This window comes from Pseudonaja textilis, chromosome 10, assembly GCF_049901715.1.
Source record: "Pseudonaja textilis isolate UNSWEBS1 chromosome 10, rPseTex1.2, whole genome shotgun sequence".
Classification (NCBI taxonomy): Eukaryota; Metazoa; Chordata; class Lepidosauria; order Squamata; family Elapidae; genus Pseudonaja; species Pseudonaja textilis.
The window spans coordinates 7573576-7597997 of record NC_141999.1 but is presented as its reverse complement, the minus strand read 5'-3'; the positions used below and the strand labels follow the sequence as shown (position 1 = coordinate 7597997).

Genomic DNA, 24422 nt, shown 5'->3' with positions numbered 1-24422 from the left:
CCAAGATCCCTCTCACAGTTACTGCTATTGAGCCTGGTTTCACCTAGTCTATTATGTGCACTTTTGGTTTTTCTTGCCTAGGTGTAGGACTTTACTTTTTTCTACATTGAATTTCATTTTGTTAGATATGGCCCAGTGTTCTAGTCTGTCAAGATCCATCTGGATCTTGAGCCTATCTTCTTGGGTGTTAGCTATTCCTGCCAGCTAAGTATCATCTGCAAATTTGGGAAGTTCCCCTTCTATTCCCTCATCTAAGTCGTTAATGAAGGTATTGAAGAGTACTGGGCCTAAGATGGAACCTTGTGGCACCTCACTGCTTACTGTAGACTTAGACCCATTAAGGACTACTCATTGAGTACTGTTTGCCATCCAGTTGCGAGTCCATCTAGTGGTGGTGCTATCTATTCCACTTTTTTCTAGCTTACTAAGAAGTAGGTTGTAGTCTACTTTGTCGAATGCTTTGCTGAAATCTAAATATATTATGTCCACAGTATTTTGCTGGTCTACTAATTTAGTCACTGTGTTGAAGAATGAAATAAGATTGGTTTGGCATGATCTATTCCTAACAAACCCATGCTGACTGCTAGTTATTACTTTACTTGTTTCTAGATGTTGGCAGATCTATTTTTTTATTATCTTTTCCAGTATCTTCCAGAGTCAGAAGACAAGTCCTCCTTTTTGTCCTTATCATTATAATTGTATAAATTATTACTACTACTATTATAATTATTACTACTGAAAATTATTACAGGTAGTCCTTGATTCACAAGCGTTCATTTAGTGACCGTTCAAAGTTATCACTGAAAAAAGTGACAGGACCATTTTTTACACCTACGACCATTGCAGCATCCTCATGGTCACAGCACCAAAATTGGGATGCTTGGCAATTGGTTCATATTGGTGAGGGTTGCAGTGTCCCCAGATCACGTGTGAACACCTTTTGCAACTGTCGGATAATCCAAGTCAATGGGGGAGCCAGATTTACTTAACCTGGTTATTAATAACTGCAATGATTCACTTAACAACTGTGGCTAGAAAAGTTGTGAAATGGGACAAAACTCACTTGGCAACATAATTTTTGAGCTCAGTTATGGTCGTAAGTCAAGGCCTACCTGTACTTTTCAGCGTTTTGAGCTTTATGTGATATTTCTGGATTATTTGCACAACAAGATCCAATCTGGGTTGATCCCTGGGACGGGAGGTTTAGTATTCTGTTTGCATAACTGTCAAACTCCAGTGTATTCTTACCTCATAAATTGTTTCCTTCCTCCTTACTTTCCCTTGGCAGATTTACATGAATTAATTTATTTCCTGATTCCAGCCAGACACTTCAACCCAGATCTCTGTGATCATGTGCCCTGGAGCCTTCTTGCAAACTCATCATAAAATTTGGAGACTGAAGTACTTCAGTATCCTGCATAAGTAGACAAAATTAACCTCATCTTTAGAAGGGAGAGAAAACTCTTAAATGGTGTGGAAATCGAGGAGTTCCCTCCTACAGATTTTTCTCCAGCACCTGGCACTGATGGAAGGTCTAGCCGTGCACAAGTTGAAGCAAGCTTGTCAAAAATCTCAAGTAGCATCAAAAACCACACGTGAATCTTAATGGCTTGACAACACCAAGGGCAGCTTTTTTAATTAGTTATCCCACTTTTTTCTTGCAATATACCAAAGCTGAGAGAATCAAATAAAGGGCAAATACACAACTCTGGGAAGGGTCAAGGAGAAGATGACTTGAGTCATTCTAACCCAACGCAGACCATAGCCTGGCTTGGCTAGAAGTCAATCCTGAAAAGGTCTACAATGTTCTCAGGTATCCTAGGCCAGCTCCAGTTGCCGGCTCTTGAGGGGTGAGAGAGTACGGTTGGTTGTGCGGTTGAAAGTGTCCACCTCTGGCACAAATTTCTCGGCCGGAACCATCAGCTTACGCCTGCCATCCATGCATTTGTTATCCAGCATCAGAGAGTTCATCTTGTAAGAAATATCTGCCTGGATGCGGTACAGGTGTTTATAGAGGGCATCCAGAGCGTCCCTGCAAAAATAAAAGAGAAGATGATTGCCGCTTCATTCCAGGTGAACTAAAAATTGCAAATCTTCCCACTTCAATCTTATTCCGACATTTATTGCCAAGAGATGGAAACAGGGAACATCTGAAACTAGTAAAGGGAGTGAACAACACGATTTCCCAACTGATATTGAAAGATCATCCCCTTCTACCACCACCAAAAAGCACTTCCCCTTAGAGAGAAAAGTATGATGGGACCAGGATTTTTTTTTTCATAATCTCATTTCCCAGCTGATAACCATTTTACTTGTACAGTTCCATGAAGCCAACATGATGTCTGTGAACACACTGCTAGCTATTGTTTACCACGAATCTAGAGATATTAGGACCAGCTTTTATACATCTCTCAAAATAGGTTAGACCAGGGGTCGCCAACCTTTTGGACCGCAGGGATCACCAAACTCATAATTTTAAATCCCGGGGATCACTAACCTGTTCTGTGGGCGTGGCCTAATTTGTGGATGTGGCTTGGTGGTCATGTGACTGGGTGGGCATGGCTTGTATGTAAATATTATAAATATTTATATAAATATTGAATTTTTTATATAAAAATGCAACTTTTACCTAAAAGCAGGTAAAGTAGGCAGGCAGATTGAGTTGCTCACAGAATCGCAGATTCACTCAAGAGATCTGTGTTTCTGCCATCGCCTACCTGAGTCTGTCACATAACATTTGCTTGCAAGCAAACTCAGAAAATTAGCTCACATCACACCATGTATGTAAATACTGAATTTTTTATTTAAAAAAAGAGCAACTTTTACCCAAAATCAAGCAAAGCAGGCAGGCAGATTGAGTTGCTCACTTAGAGATCTGTGTTTCTGCCATTGGCTAGCTCAGTCTGCACTGCTTCAGTCCTAAAGAAGGTTTGGCTCAGCTAAAGATTAGCTAGGAAGCAAGAAATCCAACGATTTCCTGCTTTCTAGCTAATCTAACTCTCCTGGCACAGCAGAACAGCTGATAGTCAGGGCGGGGGGAAGGAAAAATAGCAACAGCAGTCAAGTTTGCCAGGTAAGGAGTGAGTGGGCCATGTGGGCAGCGCAGCCTTGTGCTCCTACACAGCCAGGATTAATTGCTTCAGGGGGTGTTCTGGGGAGGACATTTCTCTGCAGACCACCAAAATTTTCTTGCAGACCACCAGTGGGCTACAGCCCACCGGTTGGTGACTCCTGCATTAGACCAAATGAAATTATTTATTTGTTCATTTGTTTGAGGCATGGTGACTCAGTGGCTTTATGACATGGGGGATGGTTTCTGGTCTGGTGGTTTGAGTCCTAGGACTGTGTGGCAAGGTTAGCTCCCATAACTCTCCCTGGTTGCTGTCCATCTAATAGTTCGAAAACATGTTCTATGCAAGTAGATAAATATGTAAATATTTATATAAATATCTCCTTACCACTTTATTGGTAAGGAGACAAGCTAGTGTTCTGTGCAGGCAGGCGGTTTCCTTGGAAGCATGCAAGCATGTCCTGTACCTTGGCAAGCCAAACTACGGCTCGGCAATAGCATTGTGGTCTTGTGGTTGTTGTAATAATGCCATATGCCTGCTTACTTGCTTGCTTGCTTGCTTATTTATTTGTTTGTTTGTTTATTTAACTTTTATGTCACCCGGCCCACCTAAAGAAACCTCTAGGTGGCCTACAATCATAAAAACACGATATTTATTGATTCGATTTGCAATCAGATTTAATTATTTCGCAGGTAATTATTGCAGAGGTGGGCAACTGGCAGCCGCAGGGTCACAGACAGCCCACACCTATTCTTTTTTGCAGCCTTAGGCATCTCCTCTGAACTCACAACTTCCTACCATGCTGAGAAGAAATGCACAAAAACTGCACTAAAATCCTTAACTGTATCACAGTTGAAAAATAAAGTAGAAATAAAATCCAAATCCCCCAATCTGACTGACTTATTTTACATAATCTAGTCTGCTTTGAGGCCCTCAGCCTCCTCCCTTCCTTTTGTTGAGCTTTGGCCATGTTGTGGCTAAAACCTGAATTATCTAAAGCCACCAAATCACTCTGAAGACACAACATAAATTTATTAAGCACGCAAGTAATTACAGTACAGATCAAGCTCCCAGAAAAGCATTGGCAGCTTGCTGAACAGTCCTGAGGAAAAACAGAACGACAGCTTACATACTTTTTATCCTACTACATTACAAAAACAAGACAAAGTCAGATGTGATATAAATTGTAGCATGACATAAGCCAAATCGCAAAATCACAGCCCTCTCCTATTTTGGAAGCTAAAGCCAAAGTAATATTTAATTGGCTTTGAATTGATACCATTATAGATCTGTCATGACTTCATTTCAGCTGATGTTTTAATCACTTTCCCAGATCACTACCCTTACACAACCTTCGTACTATGGCCCTAAAATTCCTATGTGTTTGCAGCTACATAACCAATAGGGGTTCTCTGTGTTTTTAAAGTATGTTGCATACAAATCTGTTAAAATTCATCAAATTAATTATACTTACCATTTGCACTTGTGGATAAGCCCATGCATGAATAACCTGAGCCTTGAATTTAACCAAAATACCACCATATGCATATAATACAATCCTCAACATTTTCATGTTTTAATTTTCATCATTGGCTTATCTGCAGGTGGTGCAATTTTCACAGTATTTTGGTTAAAAATTTGAAGATTGGCTTACGCGCAAATGGGTGTATACACAAATATACACAGGATTTATTTATTTATTTGATTCCTTTGAGTCAGCTTTTTATTCCTCATGGCTGTATAGACAGGTCCTTGCAATTATTTTGGCAAGTTTTCAGAAGTGGCTTGCCATTAACTTCTTCTTTGGGACGAGAATGAGTGACTAACCCAAAGTCACCAAGCTGGCTTTGTGCCAAAGGTGCAACAAGAACTAACTTCAACTTACTGTGATTGCGCCATTTTTTGCTTTAATGCAGCTATTGTGCCTTCTAGTTGATGAACTTCATCTGTTAATCCATGTTGAGCCTAGAGTTAAGGAGACAGAAAGCAAGCAATTCAGGGTTCAGAAATAGCAAAGGCCAAGACTGGTCAGAGTAGTATAACTCTTTCCATATTACCACCTCCTGCTATAAAAAAATTGCGTTCTGCAAGTAATCTTTGCCCTAAATTGCAGTCATAAGTTAAGGTGGTCACATGATTGGAAGTAATTTTACAGCCTTTTTTGTGGCAGTCATTAAGTGAATCCATTTATCTGAATGGATGTTTTTTCTCCACAAAATGGCAAAAATGCTAGAAGGCAGCAGAAAACATCACAAAACATAATTATGTGACCACAGAACACTGGCCAGTCAGAAAGCCAACCCACCTGACCTGTCACATGACCATGGGGGGGGGGGGCAGCATGAACACTTACAACGGCCAGGGGTGCTTCATGGGCCATAAAGTACCTGTTCCTTGGCCATTGTAACTTCAGTTATTAAACAACCAATTATTAAGTGAAGATTACTTGTACAGAGAATAGCCACGCTCAATCTTCTTGCGTCTAAAGTAAGTGAACGCTAAGGTTCATCCACATTAGAATCCTCTACAAAAGCCCTTGTGAAGCCCTTGGTGCTCTCTGAGCTGGATTGTTTTATTGCAGACATTTCATTACCAAACTAGGTAACATCATCAGTGCACATCAAGAAAACAACCCAGCTCAGAAAGCACTAAGGACCCCACTGTTATGTTCTGAGAACCCTAGGAGTTCTCACTCTGGTCCATTCACTTTGCGGGGGCGTTCTTCCCCTTCATTCATTGGTTGGTTCTCCCCAGCAGCCAGCTATAAAAGCAGGCTGCGGGGTCCAACCAGTTGCTGATCGCTGCGAGCCAGTTCCCGGCTTGGCAAGCACGGTCAGCCCTTTATTGTTTAATAAAGTATTGTTGCACTCATGCTCTGGTTCAGCCTCTCTTTTCCCAAACTTAACACTGGCGACGAAGGTGGGATGGCTACCAGAAGCACCATGCAACCGCTGAGTCACTAGCCGCCGATCCGCAGCCAGAGAAGAGCGATCGGCCGGCGATAAGAGCAACGCTGATCCGCAGCCAGATAGAGCGGTCAGCAAGCAAAAAAAAGCGACGCTGATCCGCTGACAGAGAAAGCGGTCAGCAAGCACTAAGAAGCGAACGCTGATCCGCAGCCAGAGAGAGCGGTCAGAATCGAAAGTTAGAAGCGTCTGTAGCCGCTTGTTAGCCCAGCTACAGGAAAAGTGAAGCGCTGCGAGCCGCAGCCACTCGTTTGTTTAGGCGCGAAATTCAAATGGCTGTCATTTGAATTTCAAACCTAAAAGGTACAGCGCGGTGCTGTAGCCAAGTCATTGACGCCCACACAGGCGCGAATTCAAATGCTGCCAACGGCTGATAGCCAAACCGTGTGCTAGCCCAGAGAGAGAGAGGATTGCAAAAGCCTCTCCAGAGCTGAAATCACTTGCCTGCCACAGGCACTAGAACCTTTGCCGCTGCCCCAGAGATTTTGTCCACAGGTTGTTCCACCGGCCCCATCACCATGAATTCCAATCCAGTCTTCCCAGCGTTCAAACCAGATGAGGAGAAGTGGGAATCATACAAGAACCGCTTCAACCATTATATCGATGCGATCGGGCTGGCTGATGCTGGGGAGCATCGGAAAAAATCGTATTTCCTGATCTACTGTGGAGCCATCGTTTCGATACTGCCACAGCCCTCGTGGCTCCACGTGAGTTGAAAAACGTTCCTTGGTCTGAACTACTTGAAATCCTCACTAACCACTATTCTCCCAGGCCCTCACAGATTGCCAGGAGATTCACCTTCCGAATGAGGAAGCAATCGGACAAGGAGACCATCAATCAGTACATGGCCACCCTCAGAACAGCAGCACTGCATTGTGGGTTTGGAACCTACCTGGAGGACATGCTCCTCGATCAACTAGTATGCGGGGTCAAGGACCTACACCTTCAAAGGCTCCTTCTCGCTAAAAGGACCTCAACCTAGCACAAGCCGTCGAGAAGGCCTTGGCAGCAGAACTGGCAGCGCACTCAGCCACCGAAATCCATGGCCCGACTGCAAAGCTAACGACAGTTCCAGTCCACTCCGAGGAGGTGGTAGCAGAGGAAGCCCTAGTGATGAAAACGACGTCCACCGTCTCTCCAACGCCAGGCGACCGCAGGTAGGAGCCAAACAAGAAAACATCGGTCCGCCCAAGCACATCACCCTGTGCCTAGCCTGTGGTGGATCTCATCTGAGGGCCACCTGCAAGTTCAAGGGAGCCACCTGCAATAACTGCCATAAAAGGGGCACATCGCGAGAATCTGCCAAGCCCCTCAAAACTCAGCACAAAGGCACCCCCTTCTCACACTCTGGACCGCAGAGGCAAGTATTGAACTGTCGCACTCACCACCATGCCAAGCACACTTGCCACACTGTTAGTAAAATCTCTCTCTCCGTTTACTTAGAAGGTAAACCGTGCCGCATGGAGGTTGACACAGGGTCAGCGCTCTCAATTATCTCGTGGAACACCCTCAAGAGGCTCCAGCCCAGCCTATCAACTAGCCGGCTCCAGAAGTGCCAGTTTAGCCTGAAGGACTACCAGGGGAGGACCATTCCTGTAATCGGCAGAGGCAAGTTCCTTGTCAATTTTAAAGCTTTTAAAGGTCACCTACCTCTAGTGGTAGTTAACGGCAATCTCCCTACTTTATTGGGGCTCGATTGGTTTCCCCATCTCGGCCTAGGGCTAACAGGAGTCCATGCTGTCTCAACCTCTGACACTGACTCCTTATTCGCTGATTACTCAGATGTATTCAGCGATGAGCTGGGGTGTTATAACGGTACCCCTATCTCATTCTCAGTCGACCCCCAGGCAGTCCCAATCAGACTAAAATCGCGGAGGGTCCCATTCGCGATTCGGCCAAAACTAGATGCGGAATTGGATAAACTGTTAAAACAAGGGGTCATTGAGCCAACAGATTTCGCCAAATGGGAGACGCCCATTGTCACACCCTCAAAAAGACGATAGCCTGAGAATTTGCTCGGACTACAAGACCACAATCAATAAGTTTCTACAAGTCAGCGCTTACCCAGTGCCCGTCATTCAGCATTTATTACACACTTTTGAACCCGGCAGCATTTTTGCCAAATTGGACATGTCTCAAGCGTATCAACAGTTCCCTGTTGACAACCAAACAGCGGAACTCCAGACAATTGTCACTCACAGGGGTGCTTTCCGATGCAAGCGTCTCCAATTTGGCGTAAGTGTTGCCCCAGGTATTTTTCAATCCCTCATGGGCCGGATTTTGCAGGGCCTCCCTGGTGTAGTACCCTACTTCGACGACATCTTAGTCTCGGCCAGGGACAGACCCCAACTCTTTCAGAGAGTCAGAGCAGTGTTAGAGAGGTTCAGACAGCATGGCCTCAAATTAAAAAAAGAAAAATGTGCCATTGCCACTAGACAGGTGGACTTTTCTGGGTTATAAAATTGACGCCTCAAGCATTCACCCCTGGAGTCCAAGGTTAAGGCAATCCACGAGGCACCCACTCCAACCTCCAAAACTGAACTACAGGCCTTCTTGGGGCTGTTGAACTTTACGCCTCCTTCTTGCCCCATAAAGCATCAGTAGCTGAACCCCTACACAGATTACTGGATAAAAAATCACCTTGGCACTGGGGGCACAAAGAAGACGCTGCTTTTCACGCCGTCAAATCACTGCTCACGTCAGAGGCGGTACTTATTCAATTCGACCCCAACCTTCCATTAGTGCTGGCAGCAGACGCATCTCCCTTTGGAATCGGGGCAGTATTAAGTCACAGGCTTCCCAATGGCGCCGAGGCTCCCATTGCTTTTTCTCCAGGACGCTCTCTACAACAGAGCGCAATTACAGCCAGATCGATAAGGAAGCTCTAGCAGCTGTTGCAGCAGTGAAAAAAATTTCACGAGTTTCTCTTTGGCCATTTTTTCGAGCTGGTCACGGACCACAAGCCACTCCTGGGTCTACTAGCTGGGGACAAACAGACCCCTCAGGTCCTTTCTCCTAGAATGACGAGATGGACCCTCTTCCTTGCAGCCTACTCCTACAGACTCATACACACCGCCCAGGTAAAACATTGTCCCACGCTGACGCTCTCAGCCGCTGTCCCTTGCCGGCTCCAGCTGAAGACCCTGCTCCTATCCACGCTATTTTTGAGGTCACCCAACTGGACCTCCCCATCACTGCCCTTGACATTGCTGCTAAAACCAAGGCAGACAAAACGCTCGCCCAAGTGCTCGACTGGGTGAGGAGGGGGTGGCCGGGTTGTAATGTTGAAAACAAATTCACACCTTTCAAGACCCGCATGCAGGAATTGTCCAGTTTGCAGGGCTGTCTACTGTGGGGCACTCGAGTGGTCATCCCGACCTCACTGCGTACCCGAGTTCTGGAGGCGTTGCACGAGGGACACCCTGGCATCGTTAGAATGAAGGCATTAGCACGCAGCTACGTATGGTGGCCGGGCCTCGACGAGGACGTCGTCAGATGGGTAAGTTCCTGCAACATTTGCCAGGAATCCCGTCCTGCTCCTCCTATTGCCACCCCTACTAAATGGGAGAGCGCCAGCGCTCCGTGGTCCAGAATTCACATCAACCTGGCCGGCCCTTTGCATGGGAAAATGTTCCTAGTAGTCGTGGACTCCTATTCTAAATGGATTGACATAGCACAGCTATCCACGACCACCACACAAGCAATTACCAAAGTATTAACTCGCCTGTTTGTTACACACGGGCTTACCCGACTCCATTGTCTCCGACAATGGTCCACAGTTCGCATCAACCGAGTTCAGCCGTTTTGCCGCTAACCTGGGTATCCGCCACATCTTCACAGCCCCATTTCATCCTGCCAGTAACGGATTGGCTGAAAGGGCCGTCAGGACCACTAAAGAAGCCCTGGCGAGGTTCAGTAAGGATGATTGGCACCACAAACTCGCGCGTTTCCTGATGAGCCAGCACTCAACTCCATGTTCAGTCACCAATAAGTCCCCAGCTGAGCTCCTGATGGGCAGGCGCCTGAGGACTGTATTGGACAGACTGCACCCACAATACTGCCCTGACTCTCCCTCGCTTCCACATGGGGGTTAGACATTTTATCTTACAGGAGCCAGTATTCGCGAGGAACTTCGCTGGAGACCCCCTGTGGATTCCGGGCGAGATCGTGGCCATCACCAGACCCAGGTCGTATCGAGTCAGACTGGAGGATGGTCGTGTCTGGAGAAGGCACCTGGACCAGCTGCGTGGCGTCTCGGCACCCTCGCTAGCAGAGACCCAGAATTACAAAACGAAGGGAGGCCTCAACATCAACCCCACATCCACATCCTTCCGGCGACTAGTTGGCGCCAGCAGCCATTCCAGAAAGCCCGAACACGGACAGCGGCGCCCAGACGGCTGACCAGTCCGATCCAGTCTACGGAGCACGTCCCCAGTGACCAACCCTATGAGTCCCGGACCTGCCCAAACCGAGGTGCACGTTGGTGACACTTTACCAGCTCTGCCTTCCCAGGCAGACCCTGAACAGACAGACAGCGTTCCGGAGCTGCGCCGTTCCGGGCGCCAGCATAAACCTCCTGCCTACCTCAAAGACTATGCGTGTTCGCATCTGGGGGAAGGGTGTTATGTTCTGAGAACCCTAGGAGTTCTCACTCTGGTCCATTCACTTTGCGGGGGCGTTCTTCCCCTTCATTCATTGGTTGGTTCTCCCCAGCATCCAGCTATAAAAGCAGGCTGCGGGGTCCAACCAGTTGCTGATCGCTGCGAGCCAGTTCCCGGCTTGGCAAGCACGGTCAGCCCTTTATTGTTATAATAAAGTATTGTTGCACTCATGCTCTGGTTCAGCCTCTCTTTTCCCAAACTTAACACCCACAATTCAAACCTGAGCTACAAACAGTCTCTTCTTTCAGTATCTACATCTCTTTCATGGAAGTGTTATGTTTTCTCTCCACTTTCATGCAGAATCAGAGACCCAATGCAAGTGTTAGTTCTGATCCCCACTGTTGCCCTTCTACTCTTAAAAGCATTCTGTACCTGGTCACGGCAAAGCTCCATGTTGGGACGGTAAGTGCGAGTCTCCAAGCGAGTGTGAGCCAATTTCAGATTGGCCATTTTCTTCCGGAGATCTTCCTCCAGACGTCGAATGTCCTCCTCCATCTCAGCAATTTCTTCCAGTGTCTGCAAGAGACAAAACCATGGTTTGTTTTCAGAAACACCCTACGAAAAGAGCGTAGAAAACATGGGTGACCAATTCCCTGGTATTTTTTTCTTGGTGATTCAAAAATACTGCCAACTCCACGTAAAAGGGAGGTATAGGAATGGGGTTACAGCTCATGTTAGGATGAATTTTGCATGCAGCAGGAGCTCCTATGGTAGAACCAAGAAAGATCTGGGCCAGACTTCAGGAGAAACTAGTGCTACGTATATAACGTACGACCCCTGGAGCTCTGCCAATGGCAGTCTTCCTCAATATGAGTAGGCAGACACTTCAAGTCCCAGAATTCTCAACAGGTGGCTGGGGAATTCTGGGAGTTGATATTCACACCTCTGCAGGTCTATGAAGATTCTTGGTCTCCTGGTCATGGTTGTCCCAAAGGTACCTTTTCAAGAGGCGCCTGAACTTTCTGGTTTTTCTTTGAAGATGTTTCGCTTCTCATCCAAGAAGCTTCAGTTGCCCCTTGAAAAGGCACTTTTGGGATATTCTGGAGGACAACTTTTTTAAAGAAGGAAGTGTGGTTTCTGATGTTCTCTCATTAACAGCAGAGAGTGCAAGCATAAACTCCACTACTCAAAGTTACTTTGTGAAGGAACTGGGGAAATTCGTTACATTATTTTTTTTATAGTTGGAGATGACTGATAGGGAGGGAAAGTTACGATGATGTTGGCAGGAGAGCAACTGAGCAAGGAGCAAAAGTCCATAAGAATTAATGTAGCTTTTCTCAGCCGCTTTTGAGTTCTTGTTCAGAATTTGATTATTTCATTCATTTGATGATTTTTTATTTATTCATAATCATACTGAGATCTCTCCTTACCAAAGAGTTTACTGATATAGCCCTTTTTCTGCGTTTGCCCAATATATTGAATCTTAAGTAGCACGAGTCCTCATAACTTGTTAATCCCTGTCTGGAACTTTGAAACTTCTTGTCCTAGAAGTTGTCACACTTAGACTTATAACATTTATTGTCACTTTAAATACACACTAATTAGGTATGCATTAAAATGAAATTTCATTGCATATAGCTCTCAAAGGGTCACCACCTCCAATGTACAATATGACAAAATAAATACCTACAAAATGATGTATATATGGTGAAAATTAATCAAGGGCAGAAGCAATCTAGAACTAAGGAGAAATTTCTTTACGATTAGAACAATTAATCAGTGGAACAACTTGCTTCCAAAGGTTGCGGTGCTTGGGAAGTTTTTAAGAAGGGATTAGATAACCATTTGTCGGGAATGGTATAGGGCCGTGATGGCAAATCTATGGCACACATACCAGAAGTGGCACACAGAGCCATCTCTCTGGTCACGCTAACTGTCACCCGTTGCTCTTCCAGGTTACAGCACACATGCCAGCTGGTCTTTGCACATGCAGAAGCACCAGAAACTGGAAGAGCAGCTCCCCAGCACACATGCACACACCGGAAAGCGCATACAAGCACCGGAAACCAGAAGCTCAGCTTCCTAATGCACACATGCACGCCAGGGAGCTGCTCTTCTGGTTTCTGGCGCTGCCCCCCCCCCCCGGCATGCTCCCATTTTGGCACTGGGTGCCAAAAAGGTTCACCAACACTGGTATAGGGTTTCCTGCCTAGGCAGGGGGTTGGACTAGAAGACCTCCAAGGTCTTCCTTCCCGCTCTGTTTATTCTATTCTGTTCTGTTCTACTCTGTTCTACCCACATACATTATATGACACATATAGTAGGGGAAGGGAATGGGCCAATCAAGAAGAATCTGCTCCCTTCCTGTTGAAAAGAAGGACTGGAAGTGTATCAGCTTCCCCAGCTCAACATCCCTCTTTCCTGTATCATTCTGTCGAGAAGGAAGAGGAAGCGTTATGGGAAATTCTGAGAATTAGCGATATTTTGTTTAGTCCCCTGGACATCCCTCTGCAGTTAATCCATGTTAACAGCCTGGGAGGACCTCAGCTTGACCCAAATTCATTCTATACATGCAAACTCTGAAGGGATCTCTTTACAAATTTGATGAGCCTCCTGCCCGAGCTGAAGACTAACATTCTTTTCTTGCCATCTCAGCTCATCAAGAGCTTTTTCCAGTTCGTGGATCCTCTTCCGGAAAGCAAATTCGGTAGCCACACGTTGAGCTTCTAACTCATTGTCGGTCTAGAAAGAAAACACTCAGGTCAACAGAGAAACTGTAATTAAAGAACTGTGAGAGATTCTTCTCCTTATAGTCCGAACAGCCATTTTGCTTGTCCTCAGCGGTCTCCGTCTGGTATGGTCAGAAAGTCAAGATGGAAGTCACAATGATGCAATGGGTAGCTCTTGCTTTGCACCATTAGAGCTGGTGAGGTGTTTTTTTTCCTACCACATCCACATTTAATTTCAATGTTTCAAGGGCATACCAGTTCTGTGAAATGAATCTGGCTGAGAAGGAGAACCGGCTGAAATAATTCAATGTATTGAAATTTCAACCTGGGCTATCGCATTTAAACTAAGCATTATATATGTCCTAAATGCACATATCACTATACCTACCACTGTTCTTTTTAAAGCATTGACTGCCAGAATGATGCTACATCCATTTAAACATAGGATAGAATTCAGAAAGAAATACACACACACACACACACACACACAGAGTAATTTGTCCTTTTCTGGATTCTTTCTCAAGTGATAGATAGAACTAGTATACAAATGGTAATATTTATATATATATATTATTTATTTACTTTAGATCCTGTGTTTCCCCACAACAACAACCTTGTGAGGTAGGCTGGGCTGAGAAAGAGTGACTGGCCCAAAGTCTTTCAGTTTCAATTATTATTCAATTATTATCAAAATCACACATCAAGAACGGATCAAAAACATAATCCTTCTTATTCTCAAATAGTATACTATAATGCATCTCTGTAGCACGTTGTCTGAAATTTTCAGACAGGTTTCTATAATGTCTTTCTCAAATTCTCTTATTCTGGTTCTTCTAAAGGTGAATCCCAAATATATAATTTAATGCTGTACAATCCCACAGCTCAGTATATCATTCAATTATCATAGGTTGGTGTTTTAATATTTCATCTTTAACTGACAAACGAAGAAAAAGACTCTCTCTACAGCCTAAACATTAGACATTGCTCCTATTACAGATAGATGATATAGCTTCTATATTATTTGAATGCCAACTGGTTTGGAGAGAGACAGAGAGAGAGAGAGAGAGAGAGAGAGCGAGGGAAGGAGGGAGGGAGGGAGAAAGAGAGAGAGAGAGAAAGAGAGGGTGGAAGAGAGATTGGATTGCAGATTAGATTGGTGTTTCTGAAGTCTGGCAATTTTAAGATGCATAGACTTCAACTCATGCTGGCTGGAGATTTTGGGAGTTGAAGTCCACACATATTAAAGTAGTCAAGCTTGATAAATAGTATAGACTTCTTTATTGGCCAAGTGTGATTGGACCCACAAGGAATTTGTCTTTGGTGCATATGCTCTCAGTGTACATAAGAAAAAATAAAATACATTCATCAAGAATCATAAGATACAACACTTAGTGATAATCATAGGTTACTAATAAGCAAATCACACTAGGAAACAAATAAAGTAATATAAATTGTAAAGATACAAGCAACACGGTTATGGTCATAAGTGGGAAGAAATAGGTAATAGGAAGGATGAGAAGAATAATGGTAATAAAGTCTCACTAAGTAATTTGACAGTGTTGTGGGAGTTAGTTGTTTAGCAGAATCATCGCATTCGAGAAAAAACTCTCCTTGTGTCTAGTTGTTCTGGTGTGCAGCGTCCTATAGTGTTGTTTTGAGGGGAGAAGTTGAAACAATTTATGTCCCGGATATGAGGGGTCTGTAGATACTTACTACAGACTTCTCACATCCCTGTATGTGTCCCTCTAAATACTGTATTAACTGAAAAAAATTGGGGATCCATATATTAAAACAACATATAGGTAATCCTCAGCTTACAACCATTCATACATGGACCATTCCAAGCTACAACAGCACTGAAAAAAGTGACTTGTAAGTGTTCCTCATGTTTATAGGCATAGCATCCCCCTGGTCATGTGAACAAAACTTGGGCACTTCGTACCATGTATTTAAAATTGTCACCGCACTATTTGTGACCTTCCCAGCTGGTTTCAGGCAAGGAAAGTCAATGAGGGAAAATAGGTTCACTTAACAACCAAGTGATTCAATTAACAGCTGCAGAAATTCAATTAACAACTGGGGCCAAAAAAGGTTGTAAAATTGGGTGCAGCTCACTGCTCAAGTATCTTGCTTAACAATGGAAATTCTGGCCCCCAATTCTGGTCATAAGTTGAGGACTACCTGCATTTCATGTCTAATCAGAACCCAAATGTTATCTATAACACGACCCTTTATCTGAACAAAACAGTACAACTGAGATCTGCAGGTATGCATCTGATCTGGTAAATTGCAGGGGTAGGACACTGACATAAGATTTGTGTTTCCATTTACTTCTGCCTTTTACTCTATTTTGCTCAGGGGTGTCCAACTCGATTTCATTGAGGGCCACATCAGGGTTGTGTTTGATCTGGGGGGGGGGCATGGGGGGGATGGTCAGCTGAACACCACTCATATCGGGGGTACCTGTGGTAGCCTGAGCACTCAACCAACGAAATCAGGCTCCCAAGCTCCATTTTCGCTGGCAGAGTCACCATAGGCCGGTCCTTCACCCTTTTCCAGGGCAGCCCCATGGGCCAGATCTAAGCACCCCATGGGCCGGATCTGGCCTGCAGGTCTTGAGTTGGACACCCCTACTATACATGGTCTTATGATGGTTCTGTCCGTTGTATTCTGATGTGGCCTAATGGCTAATCAATGGGCTCTTATTATTTATGAAGGGGTTGAAACAATTAACTTGCTGTTGTTAGCTAGAAGCAAAACTATTATTAACCTGCGCAATGGTGAGAGCAATGGCCTCTCTCAATTCTGTGGCGGCTTTCATTTCTGTCTCTGCCCGATCCTTGTTGTATTGACTGAATTGGTCCCACTGTTCTGGTGTGATTGTCCTACAAAAGCCAAACATGTTCTGTTGGTTTGGTTATTTACTTCAAATTCATGCCATTTTCAAGCAGACACCCTCTTTCCCTCACTCAGAATTCCCAAGATTCGACATACAGGTCAAAAGAAAGTGTGCCCATGTGCAAAATCAGCACAGCCATGTTGGAATAGGACAACTCACCATGGTCAACTCACCTCAGGACCTCTCATCACAGCCAACTTGCTATAGACAACTCCCCATAGGACAAGTCAACAAATACAAAAGATACATAGACTTAAACCCTAGTCACAGAACATGACTTTTACATTTTACATTTTACATTTGATTTGATTTGTCAATCGCTTACAAGATACAGGTATAAGAATAAATATAATTTTGAATACATAAGATAGATACTTATAAAGAAAAATAAAAAACAATAGGACAGGGACGGTAGGCACGATTGGTGCACTTATGCACAGGCCTCTTAGGAAGGGGGTGAGGTCAATAGTAGACAGTCTAAGGTTAAAGTTTTTGGGGTTTGGGGAAGAAACCACAGAGTCAGGTAGAGTATTCCAGCCATTGACCACTCTGTTGCTGAAGTCTTATTTTCTGCAGTCAAGTTTGGTGCGGTTAACCTTGAGTTTGTATCTATTGTGCGCTCTTGTATTGTTATGATTGAAGCTGAAGAATTCATTTGCAGGTAGGACATTGCAATGTATGATTTTATATACTATATTTAGATTGGACTGGAGGCGGCGTAGTTCTAAGTTTTCTAGGTCTAGAGTTTCAAGTTTGGTGGCATAAGGTATTCTGCAATGAGTAGAGGAGCGGAGAACTCTTCTTGTGAAATATTTCTGGACTTTTTCAATTGTGTTAATATCAGATACATGATATGGGTTCCAGACTGATGAGCTGTATTCAAGTCTAGGTCTAGCAAATGTTTTGTATGCTCTAGTTAGTAATGTAATATTACCAGAGAAAAAGCTACATAAGATTAGGTTAACAACTCTTAATGCCTTTTTGGCTATGTAGTTACAGTGGGCTCTAGCACTTAGATCATTTGAGATGAGTACTCCAAGGTCCTTGACAGAGTTTGGCTCCTCATCAAGGTCTTGACTATTTAGCTTGTTTTTTATTTTCTGATTTATTCTGCCAATATGTAAGACAGAGCATTTATTTGTTGAGATTTGCAAGTTAGATTCACTAACTCTGTATCAGCTTTTAAGTGCCATTCAAGTTATCAGTCATCATCTGTAAACACATCCTACAAGGCACAGGATTCAACTTACTTTGGGGACTGCCTCTTCCAATAGAGTGGACAGAGATGGGGTCCCCTCCTGGGGCCCAGATGGGGTGGCTTTTCAGTGACTTTGAGTAATATCTCTAGTGCTCAGCTGGCTCTGAATGAGCTGGCTTGGAGGAAAGTCTTAAAAACATAACTATTCCGTCATTGTTTGGATACAGATGAGTAAGTTCTCAGCAGACAGTGGGCAAGTGTGAACTAGATCATCTGTTATTGATCTGATTTTTGATTGTTGTTTTTATTTATGCCATTTTGGGTAAATTGCCTGAAGCGGCATTGTTTGAGTTGGGTGGCCACATATATACATAAATATGTAAATTGGGAAAGTATTGGAAATCTGTTGAACTGGAAATGGGGCAGAACTGGATCCTGTTGCACTTTCCCATGCAAATCCTTTCAAAGTGGAATGACCCAGAGCTTCCAGGTTGAAGGAATTTTTGCTCAATGCCATAAAAGTCTGAATGAAAATATCTAATCCATTATTAAGCACTATGTGAAAATCTCACTCATCTACAAACTACATTTATAGGTTTTAATCAATGAGTAATATGTTGCTGTGTGTGCTACCAGGGTGATTCATGGCTAGACATAAAATAAAGAATCATAAAAACACCCAAAGACGCGAAGAGAAGCTGCCTAAAATACATTGCAGAACAGTGGGTGGATTTCCACCAAGTACTGCAAATGTAGAAATCCCATTTGCCATTTGAATGGCACCAAAAGGAAGTCAGATTAATTCGCCTGAATGGTTCATTCATTCATTATTTGTCAGGCTTCCCATCTCTTCTTTCTAGATATTAAATCTTACCCAACTGGCAGCCGGGTGGGGTTGACTTTGTAGGAGATATTGGGAGCGTTGACATTGAGAGAAACACAGGTCTGGTCGATCTCCAGGGCTTCCCTCTTCCCTCGGTGATCAAAATTTAACTGCTGCCGTGCCTCCTGCAAGAGGCTGAGAATGATAAACCAAGACTGCATTAGAGCAAAGACAATCTTTGTTTTCACGAGACCCAGTCCATGACCCTACCTTAAGATCCCCATAAGTACATTCTGCTCGCCCTTGAAAAAATTTTTGACTTACCAGAGCTGCTCAAAAGCCTCGTTGACTTTCTGCTGAAGGTCTTTCTTGGTGGCATCAATCACTTCCACTTCCTTGTGCAGCTCTTCCTCCACGTGGTCCTTCACTACATCAATGGCTCGGCGACTCTCACGGTAAGTGAGATTTTCAATGGCCACATCCAACGGCAGGTTTTTAGCTTGGAGGGCATGTTCTGCTGCCTCCTTCATCTGAAAAGGGAGGTCACAACAGAGTAAGCAGAAGAAACAGCCCTCCAAGGATCAGCCAGAACAAGGGTGGAGAGAAGCCGTAGGAGGCAACAGACTCATTAAAGTTTCTGTGGGGTTTATTTGCTGAGGCTCAGCTTACACTTTGTAGATGAACTCATCAATTAATCACAGTGACACTCAAGATTAGGAGCAACATTCTAATGCAGTGCATTGTGCAGTATAGCAATCTATGTTTCTAACACCACCAACCTTGTAATACTGGACTTTGTTTACTCGTCCACTTCATTATCTCTGAGAGTTTAACTAGATATACCTACAGAGGTTTATGTCTTATAAAACTTTTACAGGTAGTCCTCAAGTTAGTTATAAGCACAATTGAGCCCAGAATTTCTGTTGATGTGAGATATTAAGTAAATTTTGCTCCATTTTATAACCTTTCATACCACAATTGTTAAGTGAATCACTGCATTTGTTAAGTGAGTAGCGTGGTTGTTAAGTGAATCTGGCTTTCCCATTGACGTCGCTTGTCCGAGGGTTGCAAAAGGAGATTGCATGATCCTGGGACACCGCAATAGTCATAAATATGAGACAGTTGCCAAGCATCTGAATTTTGATCATGTGACCATGGGTATGCTGCAACAGTTGTAAGTGTGAAAAATGGCCACATGTCTAGTTTTTCAGTGCCATTGTAAACTCGAATGGTCATTAAATGAACTGTCATAAATCAAGGACTACCTGTATTGCTCCATCAAACTCAGGGAAGAGTGTTGTGATCCTCCAAATGTTTTTGCTCCAGGATAAGAGGAAATGAAGGGGAGAGGGGAATAAAACTTAGACTTACTGCTCTCAAAACTCAGAACAAAACAATACTCAAGAATTTTGCATCATCTCATTCTTGCTACTGCCTCAGACTTTCAAAAAAATTTAGTGCTCTCTCCAATCCACAACCAATTTTTCCTACCAGAAGTGTGCAAATGTGCTGGGCTAGTTCTGACAAAGCAATGGTTCACAGCAGTAGTTTTGAGCGTGAAATCTTGAAATGAAAATTCATGAAATTCATGAAAATTCAGAAGGAATACAGGATCTGGTTTGGTGTTGGGTCTTTAGAATGAACTGCAGAACATGGAAGATTTTCTGCTAATTTCCTGGAGAATGGGTTGGGGTGAGGAAGACATGAGTCCATCACATACTTGAGTCAAGCTATTGATTTCTGTGTCCATGTCGGTGAGGCACTTATCCAGAGTTTCTTTCCATCGATTGACAATGTCAAGACGCTCATTAAGACGTGTACGGTTGTCGTACTCATCCCATTTTGTCTGGGGAAGAGGAAAAAAACTCAAGTCACTATTCAGATACGCTGTATTATTATTATCCTTCTAATCTTTTCTGCTGCATTCTCCTTTATCGGTATTTTATGATTATATTACTTCGTTGTTTGTGTGTGCACTGACAGCTTCTGCACCGAAGACAAATTCCTTGTGTGTCCAATCACACTTGGCCAATAAAGTATTTATTCTATTCTATTCTATTGCTATTGCTATTTTTATTCCTATTCCTATTTCTATTCTCAATTTATATATTGCTCAACTCACATATGAGCAACTTTGGGCATCATATTCATTTCATGCAGGTCTTCACAAATGCCCTGGAACAATTACTGCATTGTTTTTCAACCTCAGCAAGTTTAAGAAATGTGGACTTCAACTCCCAGAATTCCCCAGTCGGTATTTGCCTACCTGGTTATTTGTTTCATTGCGAAGGATTCGGGCTTCTTGCCTAATTTGGTGAGAAGCAGAGCGTTGGCGCTCAGCATTGGTCGAGAGGAGGTCAGAATTGATATGCCAATCTGGTAGTGTGAACCTCTGGCCTGGCTTTACGCTCAGAGTGGCCATGACGACTTCCTGCTATAAAAGAAAAACCAAGAAAAGCATATTGATTACAGTCAAGCCATGGTTTGTAGCTAAGATGTGGTTTATTCAAACTTTGGTTTGTCGAATAAACCCATCTTTCAAATGAGCAAAGCCATCATTGTTTGTTGTCGTCCTGCTTCTTCTCCTTCTGCTTCCTGGTTCTTTGACAGGCATTATTTAAAGGCATTATTAAATATTTCACATAAGGAAAATAATGAAACCTTGTTTTTACATGAAACTTGCCTTATTTAAGTACATATGTGATACTGTAACACGCCAATGTTCTTCAACGTGTCAACTTAATGGCAAGTAGTAAATTCAAGACAAAACTGTTGTTAATCATTGGGTCAAACTTGGCATGCTCAGTTGGAATAATGGAAGAAAAATCTGTTTATTTTCTATACTTTGCAGTTCAGTTCTCTTATCGAAAGATCAGCAGATTAGTAAAAGGAATGTCTAAACACGCATTAATTCAGGAATGCAGTATGCAAAACCAAAAGGAAAGTCTCTGTGAGTGTGTGCACGGGTGTGTGACTATGTGTGTATGGGGAAAAGCAGACAAAAAGTTACTGACGCTGGGGGGAAACATCACGCAAAATCAGGATGAAATGAATTTAAGGCAAAATCAGAAACTAGGAAAAAGAAAAATTCTCTCAAAAGTATAAAGATATTTCAAATTTATGTTGGAAATATAACATAAATGGTCATTTTATCATACCAGGTAGACTTCTAAAACAGCCAGAAAACTGAGTTCAAATACATAGAAAAATAACAAAGAATTTTCCACTTTCACCTGAAGCCAAACTTTATTTTTACTGGGATTACTGGACAATCAATTAAAAATGAGTCACAGATTACTATTTTTTTATATGACCCCTGCTGCAAGTTTCTATATGAGTAAAAATGGAAAAACTCTGTGGTATCCACAACAGCGGAATGCATGATGAAAGTGACAGAGATGGCAAAATTTACTTGCTTGGCTAGAGAAAGATCAGGAACCACATTTATTGACGACTGGAAACTTCTTACGGACTTTTTGCTGAAAAAAGAGAGGAAAATGGAACTTGTGATTTATGGGTCCGATGATTAGAAAGGGCAGCTTATGGAAAGACGGAAATTATGAGGTAACCATAGGGAGAGAAGATAAAATATAAATCTATTTATAACAGCTGTTAAGAAGAATGGAAGCTGCTTCTTTAGAATCTATCTTTTCTTTTTCTTTCCTTTTTCTATATTTCTTTTCCACTTTCTGGTTACTTTCCTTTATTCTTCTTTAATTCAACAGTTTTCCATTTTGTTGAAAAACTTCTTCCATAAAAGTTATTTTAAAAAAGGAAATGAGGGGAAAAGCAATATAGATAGATACAGCGATACGATATCATAGATGTCACAAACAGAGCTCATGAAAATAATCCAGAGCTGAATTTTATTTATGTATTATTATTAATATTATTGTTGTGGTGGTTATTAATTTACTAGGCATCCAACTCCAGTAGAGCTTGGGTGGCATACAAAACTAGAAAAAGATATTAAAACATCTGAAAACATACAATCAGTCAGACAACAGGTTAGAACAGCAAGGCTCAATCTTGGCGACTTTAAAATAGGTGAACTGCAACTCCCAGAAGTCCCTAGCCAGCATGTAGTCGAAAGAATTCTGGGAGTTGAAGTCCACCCATCTTAGCGTTGCTAAGGTTGAGGAAACCCTGGGTTAGAAGATGAAAAGTTTTTACAGTTATGTTCTGCTGACGAAGGAACGACAACTCTAGATGATTTGGGATAATGGGGTAGAAAGAGAAAAGCTTTTCTCCCCTGAATTGGCACCCTCAACTCACCGCTTCTGTTCCACTTGGCCTCTGCTTCCGGCAGCTTTTCTGTTATCAGCAAGGTTGCTAAGCACACTTTAAGACGTTACCAGGCAACCACACTCTCCAGGAGCCAATCAGAAAGCATTCCCTGCAATTGTTTACAAAGGAGGAGCAGGGGACCATGGCAACGATGAGATGGCAAAGAAATGGTTCAAATAGCGGAACCTGCTCTTAGGGCATTTTTTTTTTTAAGAAGGATAATTTATTTCAAGTGGGAGGGTTGCAATAAGAAACAAGAGGCTTTTTAACAAAGAAAATGCTACATGGCTAAAGAATGCATTGCCCTACAGAACTCTCAATTGATCCTGGTTTTTTAAAATGTATAACTTTTATGTTCACAGTTCTACCCTGAGCTATATTCTCTTCTATTGGCAGTTTTTCCATTCATATCACTTTGTCCTGTATTATCCATGAGCCGTGTGTATTTTGCATGAGCATTTTCCTTAAATTAATCTACGGCAGCTATAAAGAACATAAAGATATCAATCAGTGGAGGAAATTCAGACAACTGTACACAGAAAATGAGAAAATAGCAATGAGTGCAGAAATCATTGGGTTAAGTCTATCTACAGTATAGACATTAATAGAAAATCTCTTATTGTCATGATAAATGGTGCATCATAGGGGAGTAATTTGTGAACCTCAAATGGGCTAACTTACAAAATGTATCCAGAATCTGGGATCTATGAATCCGGTGGAGTTGAAAATGGGCAAACTTTTTAAATTGGTTTATGATAATTTCATAAACATTATCATAAAGCAAGTAATCATAAAGCATAATACAAATGATATCATAAATGATTTCCTCTGGTCAACTTGGTCAACCCCTGATATTTGACTGCTTTATAAAGTTCGAATTTAAAGCAGATATGTCTCTGAATCTTTCCCGGAATTTGAAGCTCCGTCTATTGTTGAAGGCATTGAGAAATCTGGTAAGCAAATGATGACCCATCCGAAATGATGACCCATCACTTGCCTTCCTCCCACCCCCCATTGAGTCTGCAATATTCGAATGAGGTCTTTGGTGCTTTCTGAACTTACCAGAATAACAGAGTCCAACTCGGCTCAGATAGGAAACCCTACACCAGTGGTGGCTAACCTTTTTGGGTTCCTGTGCCAAAAAGTGTGTGTGTGTGCTGGCACTCGTGCGCTCGCGTGCCAGCACCCAGAAGGCAATGCGCGCCCCCTGTGCATGTGTGCGCAATCCCCTGTCGTATATCTCATACGAACAAATGACGCGAGTCAGTGACTTGGTTCAGCTCGTTTATTGGGGCCAAAACACAAGTGGGGAAAGTGGGGAAGAAGTGCGGCTTAAAGGCTTTCTGCTGAGTGCTGCGGCCAATCGGAGTCGTTTGAATCGCCCGCGATCGGCTCAGCCAATCGCGGTCGATTCCGGCGACCAATCAGTGCCGCGCACTCAGCCAATCCGGTGGCTGTGCGTTTTAGCCAATCCGGGTTGCGGTTTCGAGTATGCAGATTTCTGTACAGAACACCCCTCCCCTCTTGGTTTGGTCCTACGTGACGTAGTCCCGTAGTAGGCGGGCTCCATATTTTCCGACTTGACTTGCATTGGTCAGTTGTCTTCTGGTTGTCGGCCGGTTCGGGTGGGACTCCTGTCGCTCTCCGCCTCGTTGATGGAACCGCCTGGAAGGTGAGTCAGGCCTCTCGCCGCGGCTCCCTCCTGGTCTTCCCGGGTCGGTCGAGCTGCTGGCTTCAGCTGCTCCCGCTCGGCTTTTCCGGGCTGGTTGAGCTGGCTTGGCTGCTCCCGCTCGGGCTTCCGGGGTCGGTTGAGCTGGCTCGGCTGCTCCTTCCAGGTGAGGCTTGAGT

The 24422-nt window shown here is 43.4% G+C and overlaps 1 protein-coding gene across 6 annotated transcripts; it reads right to left on the bottom strand.

Moving 5' to 3' along the window:
• Nucleotides 1-1606: 1606 nt before the first annotated feature.
• On the bottom strand, nucleotides 1607-22603 carry TEKT2 (tektin 2). Of its 6 annotated transcripts, none has more exons than XM_087939593.1 (11): nucleotides 22563-22603; nucleotides 21704-21766; nucleotides 20554-20721; nucleotides 20008-20133; nucleotides 18612-18817; nucleotides 18339-18482; nucleotides 16138-16252; nucleotides 13273-13380; nucleotides 11071-11214; nucleotides 4957-5036; nucleotides 1607-2032 (listed from the first exon to the last, which is right to left on the bottom strand). In XM_087939593.1, exons 3-11 carry the CDS (start codon nucleotides 20707-20709, stop codon nucleotides 1819-1821), a joined length of 1293 nt encoding a protein of 430 aa, XP_087795719.1. In that variant the 5' UTR covers nucleotides 20710-20721; nucleotides 21704-21766; nucleotides 22563-22603; the 3' UTR covers nucleotides 1607-1818. The 6 variants fall into 6 exon arrangements, with proteins under 6 accessions (XP_087795719.1, XP_087795720.1, XP_087795722.1 ...); XM_087939594.1 differs by having other exon boundaries at nucleotides 20554-20714; nucleotides 21700-21766; nucleotides 22563-22599; XM_087939596.1 differs by having other exon boundaries at nucleotides 21700-21766; nucleotides 22563-22593.
• Between the last annotated feature and the right edge of the window lie 1819 nt (nucleotides 22604-24422).

Coding starts and splice junctions, on each gene's coding strand:
- TEKT2 (XM_087939593.1), bottom strand. CDS start 20,709: ATGGCCACTCTGAGCGTAAAGCCAGGCCAGAGGTTCACACTACCAGAT. Junction 16,253..18,338: donor CCCACCCGGCTGCCAGTTGG/GTAAGATTTAAT, acceptor TGGCTTTTGTAG/GACAATCACACCAGAACAGT. Junction 13,381..16,137: donor TTGCTCTCACCATTGCGCAG/GTTAATAATAGT, acceptor TTTTCTTTCTAG/ACCGACAATGAGTTAGAAGC.